Source organism: Mya arenaria, chromosome 11 (genome assembly GCF_026914265.1).
Source record: "Mya arenaria isolate MELC-2E11 chromosome 11, ASM2691426v1".
NCBI lineage: Eukaryota > Metazoa > Mollusca > Bivalvia > Myida > Myidae > Mya > Mya arenaria.
Genome location: NC_069132.1, coordinates 4,392,852 through 4,414,499, shown reverse-complemented (window position 1 = coordinate 4,414,499; position 21,648 = coordinate 4,392,852). Strand labels below are relative to the sequence as shown.

Sequence of the window (21,648 nt, the reverse complement as noted above, 5' to 3'; positions counted from 1 at the left end):
CACTTGCTACAAATTGTATGTAAAAGTTTTCCTATCGGCTTGCATCAGCCAGATCTCTTTCTCGTACACCAGATCGAGCGATAATGCTTTGCGTACTACAGATTCTGTGATGAATAAGAATGCATATTATGTATATACTCAAGTACTGGTATTGTTAAAAAATATTAGTAACAAACGGACTGCTGCAGTAAATTCCGGCTGGTACGTCAATATGTAGTGGGCAGTACCGGTGATATGATATGTGAGAGAAAGGGGCAAATGGCGTGAGGATATGTGATATGGGAGAGGGGAAGGGGCGAATGGCGTGACGAGATGTGATATGGAAGAGGTGAAGGGGCAAATGGCGTGAGGTGATGTGATATGGGAGAGGGGAAGGGGCAAATGGCGTGAGGAGATGTGATATGGGAGAGGGGAAGGGGCGAATGGCGTGAGGTGATGTGATATGGGAGAAGGGAAGGGGCAAATGGCGTGAGGAGATGTGATATGGGAGAGGGGAAGGGGCAAATGGCGTGAGGTGATGTGATATGGGAGAGGGGAAGGGGCAAATGGCGTGAGGTGATGTGATATGGGAGAGGGGAAGGGGCAAATGGCGTGAGGAGATGTGATATGGGAGAGGGGAAGGGGCGAATGGCGTGACGAGATGTGATATGGAAGAGGGGAAGGAGCAAATGGCGTGAGGTGATGTGATATGGGAGAGGGGAAGGGGCGAATGGCGTGACAAGATGTGAAATGGGAGAGGTGAATGGGCAAATGGCGTGAGGTGATGTGATATGGGAGAGGGGAAGGGGCGAATGGCGTGACGAGATGTGATATGGAAGAGGGGAAGGGGCAAATGGCTTGAGGAGATGTGATATGGGACAGGGGGAGGGGCGAATGGCGTGACGGGATGTGATATGGAAGAGGGGAAGGGGCAAATGGCGTGAGGTGATGTGATATGGGAGAGGGGAAGGGGCAAATGGCGTGAGGAGATGTGATATGGGAGAGGGGAAGGGGCGAATGGCGTGACGAGATGTGATATGGAAGAGGGGAAGGAGCAAATGGCGTGAGGTGATGTGATATGGGAATGGGGAAGGGGCGAATGGCGTAACAAGATGTGATATGGGAGAGGGGAAGGGGCAAATGGCGTGAGGTGATGTGATATGGGAGAGGGAAAGGGGCGAATGGCGTGACGAGATGTGATATGGAAGAGGGAAAGGGGCAAATGGCGTGAGGAGATGTGATATGAGAGACAGGAAGGGGCGAATGGAATGACGAGATGTGATATGGAAGAGGGGAAGGAGCAAATGGCGTGAGGTGATGTGATATGGAAGAGGGGAAGGAGCAAATGGCGTGAGGTGATGTGATACTGGAGAAGGGAAGGGGTGAATGGCGTGAGGAGATGTGATATGGAAGAGGGGAAGGGGCAAATGGCATGACGGGATGTGATATGGGAGAGCGGAAGGGGCGAATGGCGTGAGGAGATGTGATATGGAAGAAGGGAAGGGGCAAATGACGTGAGGTGATGTGATATGGAAGAGGGGAAGGGGCAAATGGCGTGAGGTGATGTGATGTGGAAGAGGGGAAAGGGCAAATGACTTGAGGTGATGTGATATGGAAGAGGGGAATGGGCAAATGGCGTGAGGTGATGTGATGTGGGAGAGGGGAAGGGGCGAATGGCGTGAGGAGATGTGATATGGAAGAGGGGAAGGGGCAAATGACGTGAGGTGATGTTATATGGGAGAGGGGAAGGGGCGAATGGCGTGAGGAGATGTGATATGGAAGAGGGGAGGGGGCAAATGGCGTGAGGTGATGTGATGTGGGAGAGGGGAAGGGGCAAATGGCGTGAGTAGATGTGATATGGAAGAGGGGAAGGGGCAAATGGCGTGAGGTGATGTGGTATGGGAGAGGGGAAGGGGCGAATGGCGTGAGGAGATGTGATATGGAAGAGGGGAAGGGGCAAATGGCGTGAGGTGATGTGATATGGGAGAGGGGAAGGGGCAAATGGCGTGAGGAAATGTGATATGGGAGAGGGGAAGGGGCGAATGGCGTGACGAGATGTGATATGGAAGAGGGGAAGGAGCAAATGGCGTGAGGTGATGTGATATGGGAGAGGGGAAGGGGCGAATGGCGTGACAAGATGTGATATGGGAGAGGGGAAGGGGCAAATAACGTGAGGTGATGTGATATGGGAGAGGGGAAGGGGCGAATGGCGTGACGAGATGTGATATGGAAGAGGGGAAGGGGCAAATGACGTGAGGAGATGTGATATGGGAATGGGGAAGGGGTGAATGGCGTGACGAGATGTGATATGGAAGAGGGGAAGGGGCAAATGGCGTGGGGTGATGTGATATGGAAGAGGGGAAAGAGCAAATGGCGTGAGGTGATGTGATACTGGAGAGGGGAATGGGCGAATGGCGTGAGGAGATGTGATATGGAAGAGGGGAAGGGGCAAATGGCATGACGGGATGTGATATGGGAGAGCGGAAGGGGCGAATGGCGTGAGGAGATGTGATATGGAAGAGGGGAAGGGGCAAATGGCGTGAGGTGATGTGATATGGGAGAGGGGAAGGGGCAAATGGCGTGAGGAGATGTGATATGGGAAAGGGGAAGGGGCGAATGGCGTGACGAGATGTGATATGGAAGAGGGGAAGGAGCAAATGGTGTGAGGTGATGTGATATGGGAGAGGGGAAGGGGGCAAATGGCGTGAGGAGATTTGATATGGGAGAGGGGAAGGGGCGAATGGCGTGAGGTGATGTGATATGGGAGAGGGGGAAGGGGCGAATGGCGTTATGGGAGAGGGGTTGAAAGGCTTGAGATGATATGATATGGGAGAGAGGGGCGAATGACGTGAAGTGATGCGATATGGGAGAGGGGTAAGGGCGAAAGGTGTGACGTGATGTGCCATGGGAGAGGGGGGCGAAAGGCGTGAGGTGATGTGCTATGGGAGAGGGGGACGAAAGGCGTGAGGTTGTGTGATATAGGAGAGGGGGACGAAAGGCGTGAGGTTGTGTGATATGGGAGAGGGGAAGGGGCAAATGGCGTGAGGAGATGTGATATGGGAGAGGGGAAGGGGCGAATGGCGTGAGGTGATGTGATATGGGAGAGGGGGAAGGGGCGAATGGCGTTATGGGAGAGGGGTTGAAAAGCTTGAGATCATGTGATATGGGAGAGGGGGGCGAAAGGCGTGAGATGATGTGCCATGGGAGAGGGGGGGGGGCGAAAGGCGTGAGGTGATGTGATATGGGAGAGGGGGACGAAAGGCGTGAGGTTGTGTGATATAGGAGAGGGGGACGAAAGGCGTGAGGTTGTGTGATATGGGAGAGGGGAAGGGGCAAATGGCGTGAGGAGATGTGATATGGGAGAGGGGAAGGGGCGAATGGCGTGAGGTGATGTGATATGGGAGAGGGGGAAGGGGCGAATGGCGTTATGGGAGAGGGGTTGAAAAGCTTGAGATCATGTGATATGGGAGAGGGGGGCGAAAGGCGTGAGATGATGTGCTATGGGAGAGGGGGACGAAAGGCGTGAGGTTGTGTGATATGGGAGAGGGGAAGGGGCAAATGGCGTGAGGAGATGTTTTATGGGAGAGGGGAAGGGGCGAATGGCGTTATGGGAGAGGGGTTGAAAGGCTTGAGATGATGTGATATGGGAGAGAGGGGCGAAAGACGTGAAGTGATGTGATATGGGAGAGGGGTAAGGTGTGACGTGATGTGCCATGGGAGAGGGGGGCGAAAGGCGTTAGGTGATGTGCCATGGGAGAGGGGGGCGAAAGGCGTTAGGTGATGTGCAATGGGAGAGGGGGACGAAAGGCGTGAGGTTGTGTGATTTGGGAGAGGGGAAGGGGCGAATGGCGTGAGGTTGTGTGATTTGGGAGAGGGGGAGGGGCGATTGGCGTGATGTTGTGTGATATGGGAGAGGGGTTGAAAGGCTTGAGATGATATGATATGGGAGAGAGGGGCGAAAGACGTGAAGTGATGTGATATGGGAGAGGGGTAAGGGCGAAAGGTGTGACGTGATGTGCCATGGGAGGGGGGGGGGCGAAAGGCGTGAGGTGATGTGATATGGGAGAGGGGGACGAAAGGCGTGAGGTTGTGTGATATAGGAGAGGGGGACGAAAGGCGTGAGGTTGTGTGATATGGGAGAGGGGAAGGGGCAAATGGCGTGAGGAGATGTGATATGGGAGAGGGGAAGGGGCGAATGGCGTGAGGTGATGTGATATGGGAGAGGGGGAAGGGGCGAATGGCGTTATGGGAGAGGGGTTGAAAAGCTTGAGATGATGTGATATGGGAGAGAGGGGCGAAAGACGTGAAGTGATGTGATATGGGAGAGGGGCAAGGTGTGACGTTATGTGCCATGGGAGAGGGGGGCGAAAGGCGTGAGATGATGTGCTATGGGAGAGGGGGACGAAAGGCGTGAGGTTGTGTGATATGGGAGAGGGGAAGGGGAAAATGGCGTGAGGAGATGTTATATGGGAGAGGGGAAGGGGCGAATGGCGTGAGGTGATGTGATATGGGAGAGGGGGATGGGGCGAATGGCGTTATGGGAGAGGGGTTGAAAGGCTTGAGATGATGTGATATGGGAGAGAGGGGCGAAAGACGTGAAGTGATGTGATATGGGAGAGGGGTAAGGTGTGACGTGATGTGCCATGGGAGAGGGGGGCGAAAGGCGTTAGGTGATGTGCTATGGGAGAGGGGGACGAAAGGCGTGAGGTTGTGTGATTTGGGAGAGGGGAAGGGGCGAATGGCGTGAGGTTGTGTGATTTGGGAGAGGGGGAGGGGCGATTGGCGTGATGTTGTGTGATTTGGGAGAGGGGAAGGGGCTAATGGCGTGAGGTTGCGTGATATGGGAGAGGGGGGCGAAAGGCGTGAGGTTGTGTGATATGGGAGAGGGGAAGGGGCGAATGGCGTAAGGTTGTGTGATTTGGAAGAGGGGGGGGGGGGTCGTAAGGCGTCAGTTTATGTGCATTTGGAGAGGGAAATGGCGTGAAGTGATAAGATATGGGAGAGGGGAAGGTTATTGTTATTTTCGGTGAGCTATCATGTTATTTACTCTGCTGTTATTTTCACTGCAATGAAACCACTACTGCTGTCCCAGATTTTAATTACCGTAGTACTTAGTTAAAGTAACGGTGCGTTCCATGATTGCACAGGAGTTGAACACTTCTGGACTAAGGTCACCATATAACGTCGAGACTTTATGTGTATCTATCAATTTTCAAATAAACGCCCATTGGTTTGAACTCGTTCTTAAATGTTAAATTCAGCATATAAGAAATATAACATAAATCAATACAGTGACGTATTTATGGTAAGGGTTGTCTGTAGGGCGAAAGGGAACGGGCGTTTGATCTGGGCTGGTCTCTTGTGATGGGGGATGTCTGGGGCGGCTGGTGTGAGAGAACACATGACCTCGGTTATATCCCGCTGAATATGCTTGTTTATCGTGAGTTCAGACAGATACCGAATGTTTATGATAGACATACGATAAAATCATGTATATCTAGATAATGAAAATAAACTCAGGGTGTACATCCAAGTTGACTGATGAGGGGAACGTGAGGTGAAAGATGCCGTTAAAACAAGAATTATTCGGAAAGACGTCGACAGGCGAAGACGTTTACAAGTAAATTTGATATACCTGTCTGTTCTGTAAGACATTTCTCAGCATGAATCGGTTCAAGAAATGTAATTTATAATGCATGGTTAAAACATCAGCTATGATATTGTTCTTTTACAGCGACTTTTGTTGGGAAAATATAAGTCAGTGCTGAATGCCGAAACCACGATGCATATAGTTACAGGTTGCCTTTACAGCACAAACGCATGTTGTTTTATAATTCTAGCAGCCAATTCCCTTAATCAATGCAACCTGTAAACGTGGTAAGTTTATTATAACAAGATGTTTTTGCAACATTTTCTTCTTTCGATGGGTGATAATTTCTCTTGATGACCAACAGTTCGCACAGGTAATACGCTCTTCTGCTGTTGCTTTTTATTATACATTGGATTTTTGTGATTAAAGGTAAAACTATTCAACCTATTGGTACCGTTATTAAAACAGGTAGAACGCTCGCTATGGATTTATACAACCATCACTTTCGACCTAGATTTAAGAAGACTTGAAGAAACATAGCTGTTGTGAAGATAACTTTTGGTTCTTTAACGTGCTCGGTGTAAAGCACCGATTTACGGGACTATGTTTTAACGTCTTTCGGTTAAACGCGGCTGGGTTTTGAACCCTGACCTTCAACACCCAAAACGAACGTTCAACCACTGGGCTATCGGGTGTCCCATTTAATGATGTATGTAAAGAGCGCTGCCTAAATATTAAGCAAATAAAACATTTTGATTGTAAACGGAAGCGCACCAAATGCTGGTGTGTCTTGAAACCATAAATAACTTTGAACTAAGTCTTGTTAAGACTGCATGCCACTACTGAACCATATTAAAATGATTTGTGGTGTCTATGTACAAAAAAAAAACTATTTTAGTTTTCAGTGATTAATTGTCAAAATGAATTACTACCCCCATTGCTTACATCTCATAATGCTTCCATTTCATTCATATATTGGCTGTGTGCATTCATAAACGTACCTAACAATTAGATCATGTACTTGGAATTGTAACCCGTGGCACTGTAATGCTCCGGATGTTTAAAAGGTAGCTCCATTAACTATGGGTATTTATTTAATATTAATTTAACAGTGTGTGTATACCACGTGATAAATTACGTAATAAATGCTACGTCGGAAGGCTACATTTAGCTTAAAATTTAGACTTGAATCAACGATAACTTTTCTTTTACTACACCATTTGAAATAAAACAAAGGGCAGTCTATGCTGCCTAAAGAGCCCCACCTTTGTTTTATTACCGTAGTTTGATAAGGTGATTAGTTTTATAAAACACTTCGCCGAACCTGCTTCCAATAAATGTTTTGACACTGCTCCGTCAGACGGCCGTATTGTGAAAAGGTTTGTCGAAGTGTTTTATGAAACTAAACTTTCAATCAAACTCTGGTAAACGACCAAAGGCGGTGCTCAATAAGCGGCGTAGACTGCGCTATGTTTCATTCCAAATGCTGAAGAAATAGTGAAGTTATCTTTGTTTTAAGTTTTCATTCGAAGCAAAAAGTTGCCTTCCGACGTAGCATTTATAACGTAATTTATCACGTGGTATACACACACTCTGTGTAAGTTGTTGTCATATCATTTCTTTACATAAAGACGTCGAAGTTATTTTGTTTGACCAAATGTGTTAAACGAGGGTCCCAATACTAATTTAAATCCGTAGACCTTGTCATGAGATATTGTCCGGACACCGAAGTTTATCAAAATTTAAAGTTGAAAAGGGATCATAACTCTGTAAAAACTAGTTGATCGAAACCAAAGGCGAACTTTGCCTTTTGTTTATGGTGTTAAACAACTATTATATCAAAACTCATATTAATCCGCCAATCCTCTCACGGGTATTCAGGGTCCGGGACAACGTTTTTTTGGCAAATTCTAAGTTGAAAAGGAAACATAACTCCGTCAATAACTGATGGTTTGTAGTCAAATTTGACCTGTTTTTCATGGTGTAAAGCGTAGATAACAATACTAATTTAAATCCGTCGACCTTGTCATGAGTTCTTGTCCGGACAACGTAGTTTTGGCAAATTCTTAGATGGAAAGGGGCCATAATGTTATAAAAAATATAGTGGAGCGTAGCCCAAAACGAGCTTGCGTTTTGCTTATGCTCATTCGGAACTCCTCGGCCATTTTTTTCAAAAACAACCTCGGATGTATGCAGGTACATCAGTTGAAGTAGTTCGTAAAATTTTGAATTATATCGTTAATTAAAGTAGTGTTTTAGAGTTGTATTTATTGATCTAAGTTTAAATTGATTGCCATTGAATTGTATTATTGCAAACATAATTAAGAATCCCAAGAGTAATGTCACAAAGTTTAACTGCTAAATAAAATTAATACGCGATCTACTTGCAGCGGACTTAAACGTACCACTTTTTGAGTATGTAAACCGTCCAAATACATCCGAGGTTGTTTTCGATAAAATGGCCGAGGATCTCCGAATGGCTTATGCTGTTAAACAGTTGTTTAAATCCATCCACAATCTTATGAGTTATCGTCTGACCGACGGACTGACAAGTCTACTACCATATCTCCCCAAATTGGTATTATTCCTTAATTTCAAATTATCCAAAAAGCGAGACCATTCCACTCTGCAAAAGGAATCAAGCGACTACAGAAACACAAATAACATGTACTTTAAAACTTTTACCAAACAGATTTACGTTCACGAATGAGAACAAGGTCACCATCAGCGTTCTGAACTTTGGTTGCGTCATTTACGAGATAAAGCTGCCGGACAGAGACGGCAACGTTGTCGACGTCAACCTTGGCTTCGATAACGTCAAAGGTACGTACATAACTCTAACTTATTTACCAAATAGTAAAAAAAAAGATGCTACAGTGAATATACTTAAATGAATACCGAATCATTTTACAACATCAAACAGAACATACAAACGTTGTATAAACAAACATACAACGCTTATCGTTACTGCTCATTTATTTGCTCTATAAAGATTAGAATCGATTTCAATGCTACGTACACAAAACCAATGTTTGTAAAACATCCCCGTCAGCGCCACTTTATCAGAAACATTTGCTAGACTGCATTCAGTTTTTTAAGAAGGAATGCATTGAAAATCGCTGTGGCCTTGATATTTGACGAATTCGTTTCCAAAGCAACAACGTTCCCGTCAAGTTACAAGGTCCTATGTCAAACGGGTCGTGAGTTGGTCTTGACTTTGACGTTGTGACACCAAAAAAATGGGGTCAGCATTTGGACAGGGATAACTCTCTCCTGACTCGTCGTCCACCGCTCTTAAGGTACTGTGCAGTAACTTTATATTTTAACCTTTGACATACGGACCACAAAGCCTTAAGCATCAACTACTGGTCAAGGACAACCTCTTACTAAAGTTTCATTGTCAAAGGTCAAACCTGTCTCGATAGTGTACCAACAAACACTAGTGACTTTATCTTGACTCCAACATCAAAATCACGGACAATGAAAACCTACTACTGGACCAAACCCCCAAATGCAATAGGCGTCAGCTACTGGCTAAATTCCATTGGAGGTTTATGGTCTTACATCATCCCATTTTTTGTGTGGACATAAACAGACCGACAGACAGACTATCCGACCGACAAACCGGTATTTACAGACGTGTATCTCCAGTCTTCAAAAAGGGGTGAGACGATAAACTTGACTTGATTTTACCAAAAACGGTACGGAATTACTTCGTAGCAAACCTAATCAATATTCATCCACCAGATTATGAGAAGAATAACAACTATTTTGGAGCGCTGTGTGGAAGGGTTGCAAACAGGATCGGGAACGGCGAGATGACGATTGACGGACAAACGTTCAAACTCTCCCGTAACGACCCGCTCGGCGGCCATATCGTCCATGGGGGATTCGTAGGTTTCAGCAGGGTACGCTTTGTCTGGGGTTTTTATCAACCTTATTTGTGCGCCTTTAATATACGGCATACGTTGTTACATTTGTATTGGATATTTTAAAAATGACTTAACTGTGAAAAATTCAAAATCTTTGAGGAAGTGCCTCTCGTTAACACCGTTGCATGTATTCCCAAATAGTTGGTTAACATAATGCAATCATCGAAACACGCGACTTTATTCAGCAAAATCTCGAAGTAGGTACTGTTCCTTTTTGCTAGTACATACAACATAAGTAGCTTAGTTACGAGAACTTATTACAGAATACAATATGTTTTTCTTCATTATCAGAATCGAATCATGTGTCATGAATCTGTCATGTATGTTCAACGCTTCGATGTCAGTACAACACTATCACCTTCCTACTCCAGCGTGTATGGGACTACAAGATCGAGGGCGATACGCTGACGTTAACGTACGTCGACGCTGACGGCAGCGAAGGGTTCCCAGGGGAGGTGACCACCCATGTAACGTTCACGTTGGGTGAGGACAACACCCTTACTATGGATTACAGTGCCACAACCACAAAGACCACTGTGGTGGACATGGGCAGTCACTTCATGGTCAATCTTGCCGGACACGTGCGTACACATGGGGGTGGGGTTGATGTAACGTGTAGCTTGTATCATGTGTCAATCGTAATTATTATCCATTTATTTAAAGCTGCACTCTCACAGATTGAACGTTTTGACAACTTTTGTTTACGTTTTTTTTGTCTTGGAACGAGCCAATTTGCGAAAATACATGGAAACCAGTTATATAAGACTGCTGACAAAAAATTAGATCGCAGATTTTTATATTCAAGATCAAAAATTGGTGTTTTGGAAACATGAAAATCTGCGACTGATCTTTTGTCAGCAATCTTTTATCATTGGTTTGCAGATATTTACGCAAAAATTTGCTCTTTCCAATACAAAAAATAAAAACATTGTAAAATCGGTATAACTGAGTGCCGCTTTAATTGACCAGTCTGACATTCATTAAAAAGTTTCATTGTGTTTGTTTTTCAGGACAAAGGGGCCATAAAAGATCACAAAGTCACCGTCTACAGCGACAAATTCCTGGACATTGGTGACGACTTTCTTCCAACAGGTATTATAAAGGTTCACCAAATTGCATTCTCGAAAAGTGGTCATTCTTCATTCCTTGCCAAAGATAAATTGCATATCATTAAAAGGGGAGGGGGCAGGGTACACATTACCTTTTCATAAACTAAAAGTTACGTCCCCTTTAACCCGAAATCCATTTCCTGCCCCAGGTAAGCTGATATCGGTGGATGAGGATCCGGTGATGGACTTCCGGTCCGGTCGCGACCTGGCCGGTGAGGTATTAGAAACGTTGAGCGGTGGTTGTGCCTTCCATCACGCCTTTGTCTTCGACCGCCGAGGAGAGCGAAAACGTATGGCAAGGTTAGTTTATACTAATTTCTTTTGGCCCTTACCTATGATGGATACACATGCTTCTAGACCTCTCTCTACCTCTTAGTAGATAGTAAAGTGTAATGAAAAGGGAGCATTGTCGAAATAGAACGTCGCACAACTTGTCAAATTTTGATTGATCATACATTTGAAAGCAACTAGCTTTTAGCATAATCCCTTCGTGTCACTTTTAACTGCAGGGTGGATCATCCGGGCAGCGGTCGGTACCTAGAGGTCGCCTCTACCAACAGTACAGTGTTCGCGTACAGTAACCACTTTATGCCCCAAATTGTCGGGGACGCCCCATGTAAGGCAGGCGCCAGGTACCCGCGCTACGCCGCCATTGAGTTCATGCCGATGGGCTACCCTAACTCCGTCAAAATGGTGAGTTTCTTAGACCGCTTCAACATTGTGGTGACTGTTTAGATATTCTGTACCGAATTGTGTCCTGAGTAATGGCAAAAGTCCCCCCCCCCCCCTCACACACACTCCAACACAGACTTATGACTGTTAATACTGCTAATCTAGTACCTGAGGTATCTATATACGGACGGACACCAATCTGACCCTAAACTGAGACTGAGAAAGGCAATTGTTAATATGTTTTAAATGATTTACATAGTGTTCTTTTTTTAAGATATGTGTATATGTGTACATGAGTACAAAAAACGAACTGGTTCCACATCAATGTTTTGCAACAAGGACTATTGTCTGTTTACTCCAGACTTGGCAACATGGGCATAGCCTCAGGTGCATATCTCTTGTTACTAATATAAATAGTATATCAACTCAAATTCAGCTGAGTTTATTGTTAATAAAGCCCCCAGCCCCAGAATACAACATTTTTTTTAACATTATCTTCTTGATGGACTTATGCTTTATCTATTTTTCAATCGCAGTCGGCAATTTACAATCAGGTTATCATTTGACTTCTCTGCCCACTGTGCCAATTAAAAAGATGGTTTGCTCCAATTTCTTCACATTGGGGACACTCGAAACATCAATTTATTTAAACCTTGCACGTACCAATATGAATATTCATAAAGAAAAAAGAATTCTGGCTACACGCTTCACATTTTAATGTCTGCTTATATCTGAATTTAGTTTATGATTGGAACATATAAAACACGATAATGCTTGTCCTAGAAGAAGTATTTTGAACGGTGGGTCAATTATTGTATATATATATATATATATATATATATATATATATATATATATATATAATGTATGTATAAGTTTCATTATGATATGTTTATATCATTGTGTCGATTAGAAAAAAAAAACAAGATCCCAACATCCCGAGGGAGCACGCATATCCAGCTTCAACGATTAGACTTGTTTGTATTCTCCGTGTTTCAGCCGGAGTTCCCCCAGTCAGTGTTGAAGCCCGACCAGCAGTACCGGGAGACCGCCTGGTACACGTTTGGCCTCCAAGAACAGTGAGCCCGGATATTGGAATGGTCAATAAACTCAGCCACTGCTTACACATTTAAACACCCAAAACAGTGATCGACCATTTATACAAGCTGGTAACATTTCATAGATGTATTATAAATTGAGTGGTATTTCTGTTCTGTTTTATAACACAGCAAGTCATGAATAATTATATTTTAATTATAAAAAACAGGAATCAAACATAACTCAATAACCAAATTACAACACAGTTCACATGAACACATAAATCACAGTCGGCGTGAACACGATTGTCGTAGTTGTCTCTATTTCCCGCCCTGTCCGTCATCTGCCTCCTAGTCAAAGTCACACTCATCATACACCGGTTTCGCCGGGGTCTCTTCCCCCGGCAATAACACTCCATCCCGCGGAGCTGGCTTTTCCTCCAGTTTTAGTCCCGAGTTCCGAGGACAGGGTTCATCCTGTCCGGCCCTCGCGCTGTATAGCTCACGTAGGAAGGTCAGCGTCCGTGGGGCCAGCAGCTCATCGTGGACAAAACGCTCTTTAACAGAAGTACACAAACTGGTGAATTGTTAACGTTATACACGGCATGACTTGATGGTAGCAAAATAAATAACATAGTTCCCAAATTAAGTCATTCGAAATGACCGAATCAATATTCTTTTAACGATGGCATAATCTTCCTTTTTTTATTTTACAAGTTTGGCAGTGCTAAATAATGTGCACCATATTCTTCCTCTTTTCTCTGGCCTTTATTATATTTTTATTAAGTATGCCAAAACGGTCAGGCTAAAAGTGGAACTTAAAGAGGAATGTACCCTTGATATCATGGATAGACCCCGCTCCCGTCCCATCGCTATCCGCGTACGCCGGGATGTAGTTGTCAGGGAGACACGTGACATCCACGTGCTGGAACAGTTTCTCGTACTTAGTCCCGTGCAATGCGATCTAAAAAGTATTTAACAAGTTCATATGATTCATGTCACTGAGCCAATGATATTTCCTATTATAAAAATAATGATGAATAAGTTTGGGTCACAGAAGCCCTAACAGAGACGATACCCAGTCTTGTTAATGGTGTTTGCAAGGAGAAAACAACGCAGATGTTTGGAAATGAAAAGGAATTAAACAATTGTACATAGTCGAGTATTTTGTTCAACAACTGTTCTTTCTTTAGCAAGATTTATATTGGCCAAGTAACGATACTAAATGTATAAATAAAGTGTTTGAATAGGATAGGCCGGAGTCGGCTAGGTTATGGTGATCATGGTGATGTGGTTATGGTGATCACGGTGATGTGGTTATGGTGATCACGGTGATGTGGTTATGGTGATCACGGTGATGTGGTTATGGTGATCACGGTGATGTGGTTATGGTGATCACGGTGATGTGGTTATGGTGATCACGGTGATGTGGTTATGGTGATCACGGTGATGTGGTTATGGTGATCACGGTGATGTGGTTATGGTGTATGGTGATCACGGTGATGTGGTTATGGTGGTGTGGTTGGGGCGGTGTTTGCATACCCTGTTTGCGAGCTTCTGGGACAGGACCTTCTTGACGATGCGGAGGAAGATGTCGATCACCCGGCTGTTGTTAATGTAATGCACCTGCCTGATCCGGATCGGGTAGCCTTTCTGAAGGGAATAAAGGCAAAAGAACACAATTCAATATTCGTTTTTAGTACTTATTCGACATTAAGTCATCTTCTTCTTTCTAACACTGTCTTTGTCAGTTCGGATATGTCTCTAAGTACAGATGCTACATATGTTGACAGAATCCACTGAAAAAAATGTCTAAGGGATCCGGAAACTTTCTAGCAAGTTTTAACGAGTGTGTGTAAACGTTTGATCTGACCTGCATCATTGCGACCTGCTTGCAACTGTTGGTGTAACCGAAAAAGAGCAGGTGCGCGAGCCGAACGCCCTTGGCGTCCATGAGGATCGTGATGCCATTGCGGTATGAGGTTTCATCCATGAAGCTGACGACGTCAAACACGACGCTGATTGCGCGGAACCATTCTTCAAACGTGTAAGACACTCCGCTGACGTCAAGCTCATCTGTAAAAAAAAACAAAAACAAAAAAACTTTACATGTAGATGTATTTGGTTTTGATAAAGAAAGACCATGTCTGGAGCGCCACAATACATCTACAGTAATAGTGCACATGTACATATGATATATGGCCATTTTGGCTGGCACTTTCCAGCGGTGTAAATCTGAGAGTATAAATTCATTAGATCAGAATACATCAAGGTATTGGTAATTAGTCCGTATAACGTGCAGCAGGTGATGATGTTTGCGTGATTCCATTAGAAATATTAAGTTAGTATCGTCGTATTAATTAAACCTTTTAACACACTGAAACCAACTTGGCAAGCGTAATTGTATATCCGTAATTAATTATTACACATATAGGATACCAAGAATACGATAGCAGGGTAACGGCATAGGTGGAAGTCGGAGAAGGTGATTTGCTTTATAATGAAAACCAAATGTAATTTTAACTATCCCTATGTCCCTATGGTGAAATGATATAATTATCTGCTTACTCCAGCGAGCCAAAATCACCCGCCGCCCCTCCTTGTCGCGGCCTGGCAGCGGCACGTACACTGCACTGAAATACACGTTTTTGTGTTGCTATATTAATAACTATGCTGTATGAATTACAAGAACATGTTTTCATAATGACCAATGATTTTGTTTTTGATTAAGGATGGTCATAGGTGACTCAATACAAATCATCAATAGACCAACAATTACCTCGAACATGGTTGCGCCTCATCGGTTTGTTATATAAATGGGGTCACTATGTTATTGGTCGTTGATTCAATTGGCAATCTGTATTACTCCTGCCATCACCCGAACTGTGATAAATGTGGCATATTCTTTAATGTACATATCCCATTCAGTATTCAAACAAAAGTTAACTCGGAACCAGAAAAAATGAACCTACTGTGGACCCCTGAGGATTTCAAGGACGACTGGAGACGCGGGGTCAAGGTCATTCAGGTGTTGTAAAATACCGTCCCGCCGTGTTACCCAGTACCGCCGAAGGCGTTCTCGGGTATTGGTTTGGTTGAATTTGCACACGTTCAGGAAAGCCGCCAAAACGCGAGATTCTGAGATAAAAGATAAAACCAATTATCATGGCGTAACACGTTACATCGGTTGTCAGGACACTTACGAAACAAGTGAATAATTATGTCGGTTTTCAAATAAAGCATGGTGCTGATGAATGCTAACCAAGATAAACTTGAGTAAGATGGAAAGCACAAATGGGAACATATAATTTCTTTGGCATAATGAAATACGGTTATATATAATGAAAAGCGTACAGTGAGTTATTGACAAACATTTAAAATAACAGATAATCTTGGCATTGCACTGCCGCGACTGTAACATTCATCCAGAAACCACATCATCATGACGTTTTTGAGCCAAGTTATCTCAAAATCGAAGCAATTCCTGATTAGCATACAAATGAATGTATTATGTGCGTGATGTACAATGTAAACTCACGCAGCGGTTGGTAGGGTTTTAGCCAGGTTTTTTAAAGGACAGGGTGCTGAAGTAGAAAAGGGCGCATTGTGTCGGCAGTGAAGAATTTGAACTTAATGAATTTTTAAACAAAAATAAGATTAATTTTGTTCCTTATCGTAGTTATAATTGGTTTCAACTGCCGAATATGTCAAGTTTGTACGAGTTTAAAATAAAAGTTTAAGTTTTGATCAAAAAATGTTTTGATTATCGAAGCATTAAATTCTCTAAAGGTAGGAGGGGACACATGCTGGTCTACTTGAGGGAGAAGGTGCTCCCAAAAGGACAGGGTGTACATGCTGGTCTCCATGAGGGAGAAGGTGCTCTCTAAAGGACGGGGTACAGCACCACCACCCATAACTGTTTTGCTAAAACCCTGCCTAAGTTGTTTATATTGTTTGCCTATCTGTCAAGTTGCTTGACCTCAATGTATCGTCGCCACAACGTGCACTAGATGCAGCTATTTTGAAATCCTTTAGCGGAAACTGACTCACAAATAGACAAAACACAAATATATTGCAGCCAAATTGTAACCGACCTTAAACAATATGTGTTGGTATCAGGGGCGTAGCTACATATAGGTAATGTAGGCGGAGTCATACATTCTTATCAGAAAACTCGAGAAAAGAATGATGATGAAGACATCTTTATTTATAAGAAATATATAACTCCGAAGAGGTTATGTCTCCCGAACGTCAGAGTCCCCGAAAACTCAGCACACACAGTGTTTTCAGCCAAGCTACGCCTCTGGTTATGAACTTAGTGAAAAATTGTCAGAAAAGTATATGGAACGATGCGCATCCTGCGTCTTTTTCGCATTTTTACATGAAACGATTCGTATAATTAACAAATTCTATACTAGTAGGTATTAAAATAAAACGATATTTGGTTATATAATACAATGAATTCATTATTTATTTGCATTAACATCATTTCAATAAAATAAATGAAACTAATATGTGCTTGTTGCTAATCAAATGATAACAAAATCATTGTGAATTAATTACTTTAAAGTAGCAAAAACATAACATTAGTATCGGTCACATTGAAAATATATAATGTTAAAAAATCATGGCACATGAATACAACACGTGGCTCATATGCATTTGCATTCAAGCGCGTTTCTTACCAATAAAGTTTGGTATTTCCGGTTGCTGGATTATCCAATCCCGGAGCGCGTCCGTCTCCTCCTTCACATCAACTTCCGTTTTGCGACAATCCGGAAATGTTTCCGAACACTCAACGGGCGTTTGATCCATAGCAGTCTAGGTCCCGGCTACTTTTTGATGCAGTAATTTCAAACAGGCGATCATATCATATAGGCATTCCTCGAGTCCATTTAATGTTCTTTCTTGATTAAATGATTAAAGTGTTCATGACAAACTAGTATTCGTTGGTTGAATCCTGACAAACTTCCAGGGCCATGGTGAAGGCTATTTCACTGCACTGCAATTGTCTTCACGATTATTGGATTTCACCGAGTAAGTGGCGGTTTTACAGATATTTCAGTTCCCCAACCAAATATGTTCTTATCGATTTTGTGCACGACTGCAGTGTGATATCAAGTCTGACAATGAAAAATGTTATAACATGAAATAAAAGCACGAAACTTGACAATGGCAACAACACACCCTTTACGTCCAATTCACACATTGTATAATATTACGATTAAACTTGTTTCCGTCGTTTCCGATCTCAAACTTTCTCCGATACTAAAGACCACCATCCACCACATGACAGTGTGATATTAAGTCTGACAATGAACAATGGTACGTTAATAGCACGAAATTTGGCATGACAATTAACAACTTGTTCCCACGGTTTCCGCTTCCCTTCTCAAGCCAATCGGGTGCCCTCGTTCGCCTGTCTGTTCCAGTCGACCAAGAGGCAAAGCTTGTCAAATATGATGTCCAAAATCAAGTCAAATCTCATTATCAATATCAACTAAATCTCAACTCATTTTACCACAAAACATAAAAAATCGTACATAATTATACCCTTTGTAAAAATATTATTTCTCATAGAAGACGTTGATAAAAACATTTGATCGATAGTTAAAAAAAACCCTAATATCTTGACATCTTTACCAATTTTTTCATCCACTTATTCTATGACAAAATGTGCATTTAAATAATGCAAAAGCTTGTAAGACTATTAATTAATTCTGACGTTATGTGGTAAAAAGGGGTTGAGTATAAAGTTGACTTAAGTATTTTTGTGATATTGGGGCCTGTTATGAATCTTGATACACATGTGTTTAACTAGAAACATGTGTTTAAGGTTTCATGCAAATGTCTTGAACGGTTTTAACGTTTTGCATGCAGGAAAGGTAATCACAAGAACTATTTTTTCTTAAACAAGAGACCCATGAAGGCCTGTGCTCTACTGGCTTGCCAAATTTGTCACTTTCTGTATGAATATCATCAGACATTTGTGAGCAATTAGAGTTACAAAATTACAAATACTAAAATCAGTTGTGGAACATGAAACGTCCGTCTCCCGCAGCCGGGAGTCTTGTCCAGGTCTTTTGATTGTTGGTAAAGTATGCTTTCGACTATACTATATAATACGACATTATGTCGTTTTCGCGCAAATTTAATTTTTAATTCAATATTAACTACTGGTACCTTCACCCAACAGCAGATCGAATTACTTAACTGTAGCAAATTATCTAACACTGATAGCGATAGGTGGTCGTATACTTGTCAGGACCAACCGCTCTTGAGGTCAGTTAGGCCCAGCGTTCTTCAGTGTGTGTATACCACGTGATAAATTACGTCATATATGCTACTATACGTCGGAAGGCAATATTTTTCTTAAAATAAAGACTTAAATTAAAGATAACTTTTCGCTTACTTCACCATTTTAAATGAAGAAAGGCCAGTCATTTCAGCTTTAATAGACCCACCTTTGTTTTATAACCGGAGTTTGATAAGGTGATTAGTTTCATCGAACACTTCGACAAACCTGTTTCCCAAACAATGTTTTGACAGTGCTCCGTCAGACGGCCGTATCGTGAAAAGGTTTGTCGAAGTGTTATAAGAAACTAAACTGTCAATCAAAATTTGGTAAAAGACCGAAGGCGGGGCTCCGTAAGCTGCATAGACTGTGCTATGTTTCATTTAAAATGTTAAAGAAAATGAGAAGTTATCACCGTATCATTGTTTTAAGTCTTCAATCGAAGCAAAATATTGCCTTCCGACGTAGCATTTATGACGCAATTTATCACGTGGTGTATACACACACTGTTCTTTCAGGGTGTTTTTACAAGTGGCGTTAAACGTGACCGTGACCACAAAATCAATATTGGTCATGGGTAACCTACCTACAAAGATTGAGGACAAACCTCGCGTTAGTTATTTATCGGATGTTTGGTCTACAGACTGACTGACGAACATGTTCAAAAGGTCAGGCAGTTGACATGTGCCCCCACACCTATATTAAAGAAGCAGATAGAGGGGTTGGGGCGGGGGGGGGGGGGGGTGCACATGTCAACTGCCTGACCTTTTATAGTCAAATTCTTAGGGAAGAGAAGCTTTTACGTAACTTTCTGTAGTATGAAATGACATTCATGATAATAAAGTATTAAAAGACTTAAGTTTATTTGTGGTCTGCTTAAAATATAAAAGATTTAGTTTATTGAACATTTAATCTTAACTAAAAAATAACTATGCAACAAGCCCCAGTTAGATCACAGCGAAGAGATAATTTTCACATCAGTTTTGTTTGTATAAAAAGAGGAAGCACTTTGTATAGCACTTAAAATAAAGATGATTTAATTAAACTCAAGTGTACTAATGGTATGCTTTAAAGTTCAATATGTTAACAAGTTCTATCTTAAGTGAGATGTTGATTACGTAACGGACATGTTGATTAAATAAAATAAACAAGAATAAAGTTGTATAGTTATATATGTTCAAAGCAATGTAGATGTCAAATTGAAGTGAACATAAATGCAACAAAGTGATGTTTTTGCAGCAAATAAATAAGCAAAAAACAAAGCTTCAAAGCTTGCCACTTTCATCCATTAAGAGGGGCTCAAAACAAAATGTCTGCTATGCATTATAAAATAATATAAAATAAATAATTTGAAGCGTTAGACAAATTATGGGCAAAATTTGACAAGATGCTTTTAACATATCAGATGCACATTAGAAAACTCACCATAGTTGTCATCATAATTAGATTTTGAAATATCTAACTTAATATGACATGAATTATAACATTGCACCAGGAGACATTTTAAGAAATGTTTTTTGAAAAAAAAACTGTTTTGACTGATGAAAACTTGCAATATGAAACCACGTAATTATTTAGACAGCATATGCCAGCTTATAAATGCATGGAGAAGTTGAACCAAATAGTTAAATAAGTGACAGATAAATTCTGATAGGATACAATTCCAAGACACAAAACGGTCTAACAGTAAGAAATATCATTCGTTCATAATCGGATACTCACGTATGACTGGAAAGGGGGGAAATACGTGAAGAATATAGCTGTAGTAAGCTATGGTCTGGCCAAGTTTCATAATCGGATACTCACGTATGACTGGAAATGGGGGAAATACGTGAAGAATACAGCTGTAGTAAGCTATGGTCTGGCCAAGTTTCATAATCGGATACTCACGTATGACTGGAAATGGGGGAAATACGTGAAGAATACAGCTGTAGTAAGCTATGTATGGTCTGGCCAAGTTTCATAATTTCTTTACATTTATCTAGATTTTGAAATCAGGGACTTGGGTCTGCACATGATCAGGTTATGGTCAATACCAAACTATTGTATAAAGTTTGATTGAATAAGATCAATAGTTGATGAGCTTTCAGTAGTCGTACAGTTATGCCCTAAAATCCAACAACGAAAATCTTTCTATCACGGAAATTGACCTTAGATGGAGGATGCTAAGTTCTGGGTTTGTCACATTGCCCATGGTTATAAAAAATAAATTTTGCTCATGTCACAGTACGCACGATAATGAACTTATGCAAAGACAAACAACTGTCAACTGGAAAAAATATGTTTGGTAAAAATGACTTCATATTATCCTTTTACTAAGGAGTCGGGTCCTGCATGCAATACTCTGTCTGAACATTTGTGTGTTTTAGACAAACAAAGTTCTGCACACGAATGTCCATTAAATGAATAGCTGTTGTGGTGGTTATAGCAAAATAAGTACAAGCAGATTCATTGTACAAGGTGGTATGATTATTGATAAAACTGATTTCAAAACAAATAAATATGAAAGACAAAGTTAAAATGACACAAAACGATGGGAAAACTTGTCTTCAGCAAAACCTTTTAAGTGAGCAATACTAAGTAAATATAAGATAAATATGTGTCATTATGCGTGATTGTTCAACAGGTTCAAAATAATACATAAAATTGGCAAAAAATTCACTTAAAACAGAACAAGAGATGCTTGAGCGCCATGTTGTCAGGATTATATGGAAAATTGAATGAAATATGCATGGACCGAAATGACAGCTGATTTGTCACTGACATTGGATACTGTTGAGGCAGTTTTAAGATTATGACCATTGAAAGTGTGGGTATAGTGTTATGACCATGACCTTGGACTCTATGACCTCAAATTTAAATGGCCATAATCAAGTCAAGCATGGTTTGTCAAAAGGCCAATACTTTTGTCTAAATCAAGGGCCTTAATTTCATCATGCATGGACGGATCTTTTTCGCAAGAAACTGAGCTCATTGATATCTGGCTACTGAATAAGTTTAGTAACGTCGGATAATAAATGACTCGCTTTCACAA

At 41.9% G+C, this 21,648-nt stretch overlaps 3 protein-coding genes across 4 annotated transcripts; 1 reads left to right on the top strand and 2 right to left on the bottom strand.

Moving 5' to 3' along the window:
* Positions 1-6: 6 nt before the first annotated feature.
* On the bottom strand, positions 7-5,116 carry LOC128207806 (mucin-4-like). Its single transcript, XM_052910945.1, has 3 exons — positions 5,083-5,116; positions 228-2,918; positions 7-104 (listed from the first exon to the last, which is right to left on the bottom strand). The coding sequence occupies exons 1-3, from the start codon at positions 5,114-5,116 to the stop codon at positions 7-9; spliced, it is 2,823 nt and encodes a 940-aa protein (XP_052766905.1).
* On the top strand, positions 188-12,896 carry LOC128209475 (galactose mutarotase-like). 2 transcript variants are annotated; one of them, XM_052913520.1, is made up of 9 exons: positions 188-201; positions 5,500-5,599; positions 8,262-8,392; positions 9,317-9,477; positions 9,873-10,082; positions 10,512-10,593; positions 10,760-10,910; positions 11,120-11,303; positions 12,282-12,896. In XM_052913520.1, the coding sequence occupies exons 2-9, from the start codon at positions 5,544-5,546 to the stop codon at positions 12,363-12,365; spliced, it is 1,059 nt and encodes a 352-aa protein (XP_052769480.1). In that variant the 5' UTR covers positions 188-201; positions 5,500-5,543; the 3' UTR covers positions 12,366-12,896. The 2 variants fall into 2 exon arrangements, with proteins under 2 accessions (XP_052769480.1, XP_052769481.1); XM_052913521.1 differs by lacking the exon at positions 188-201 and having other exon boundaries at positions 5,495-5,599.
* Positions 12,571-17,542, bottom strand: LOC128209476 (alpha-tocopherol transfer protein-like). Its single transcript, XM_052913523.1, has 7 exons — positions 17,005-17,542; positions 15,292-15,457; positions 14,888-14,952; positions 14,193-14,395; positions 13,862-13,972; positions 13,154-13,283; positions 12,571-12,876 (listed from the first exon to the last, which is right to left on the bottom strand). Exons 1-7 carry the CDS (start codon positions 17,132-17,134, stop codon positions 12,671-12,673), a joined length of 1,011 nt encoding a protein of 336 aa, XP_052769483.1. The 5' UTR covers positions 17,135-17,542; the 3' UTR covers positions 12,571-12,670.
* Positions 17,543-21,648: the final 4,106 nt, after the last annotated feature.

What these genes read in the sequence shown, in the direction of transcription:
- LOC128207806 (XM_052910945.1), bottom strand. Translation starts at nt 5,116, where the DNA reads ATGGAACGCACCGTTACTTTAACTAAGTACTACG. An exon ending in TACTTTAACTAAGTACTACG is followed by an intron (nt 2,919 to 5,082) that starts GTAATTAAAATC and finishes CCTCTCCCATAG; the next exon opens with CACATCACCTCACGCCTTTC. An exon ending in TCTCACATATCATATCACCG is followed by an intron (nt 105 to 227) that starts GTACTGCCCACT and finishes TATTCATCACAG; the next exon opens with AATCTGTAGTACGCAAAGCA.
- LOC128209475 (XM_052913520.1), top strand. Translation starts at nt 5,544, where the DNA reads ATGCCGTTAAAACAAGAATTATTCGGAAAGACGTCGACAGGCGAAGAC. An exon ending in TGACGACTTTCTTCCAACAG is followed by an intron (nt 10,594 to 10,759) that starts GTATTATAAAGG and finishes TTCCTGCCCCAG; the next exon opens with GTAAGCTGATATCGGTGGAT. An exon ending in ACCCTAACTCCGTCAAAATG is followed by an intron (nt 11,304 to 12,281) that starts GTGAGTTTCTTA and finishes TCCGTGTTTCAG; the next exon opens with CCGGAGTTCCCCCAGTCAGT.
- LOC128209476 (XM_052913523.1), bottom strand. Translation starts at nt 17,134, where the DNA reads ATGGATCAAACGCCCGTTGAGTGTTCGGAAACATTTCCGGATTGTCGC. An exon ending in GAAATCCTCAGGGGTCCACA is followed by an intron (nt 14,953 to 15,291) that starts GTAGGTTCATTT and finishes CGTGTATTTCAG; the next exon opens with TGCAGTGTACGTGCCGCTGC. An exon ending in GTCTATCCATGATATCAAGG is followed by an intron (nt 12,877 to 13,153) that starts GTACATTCCTCT and finishes CTTCTGTTAAAG; the next exon opens with AGCGTTTTGTCCACGATGAG.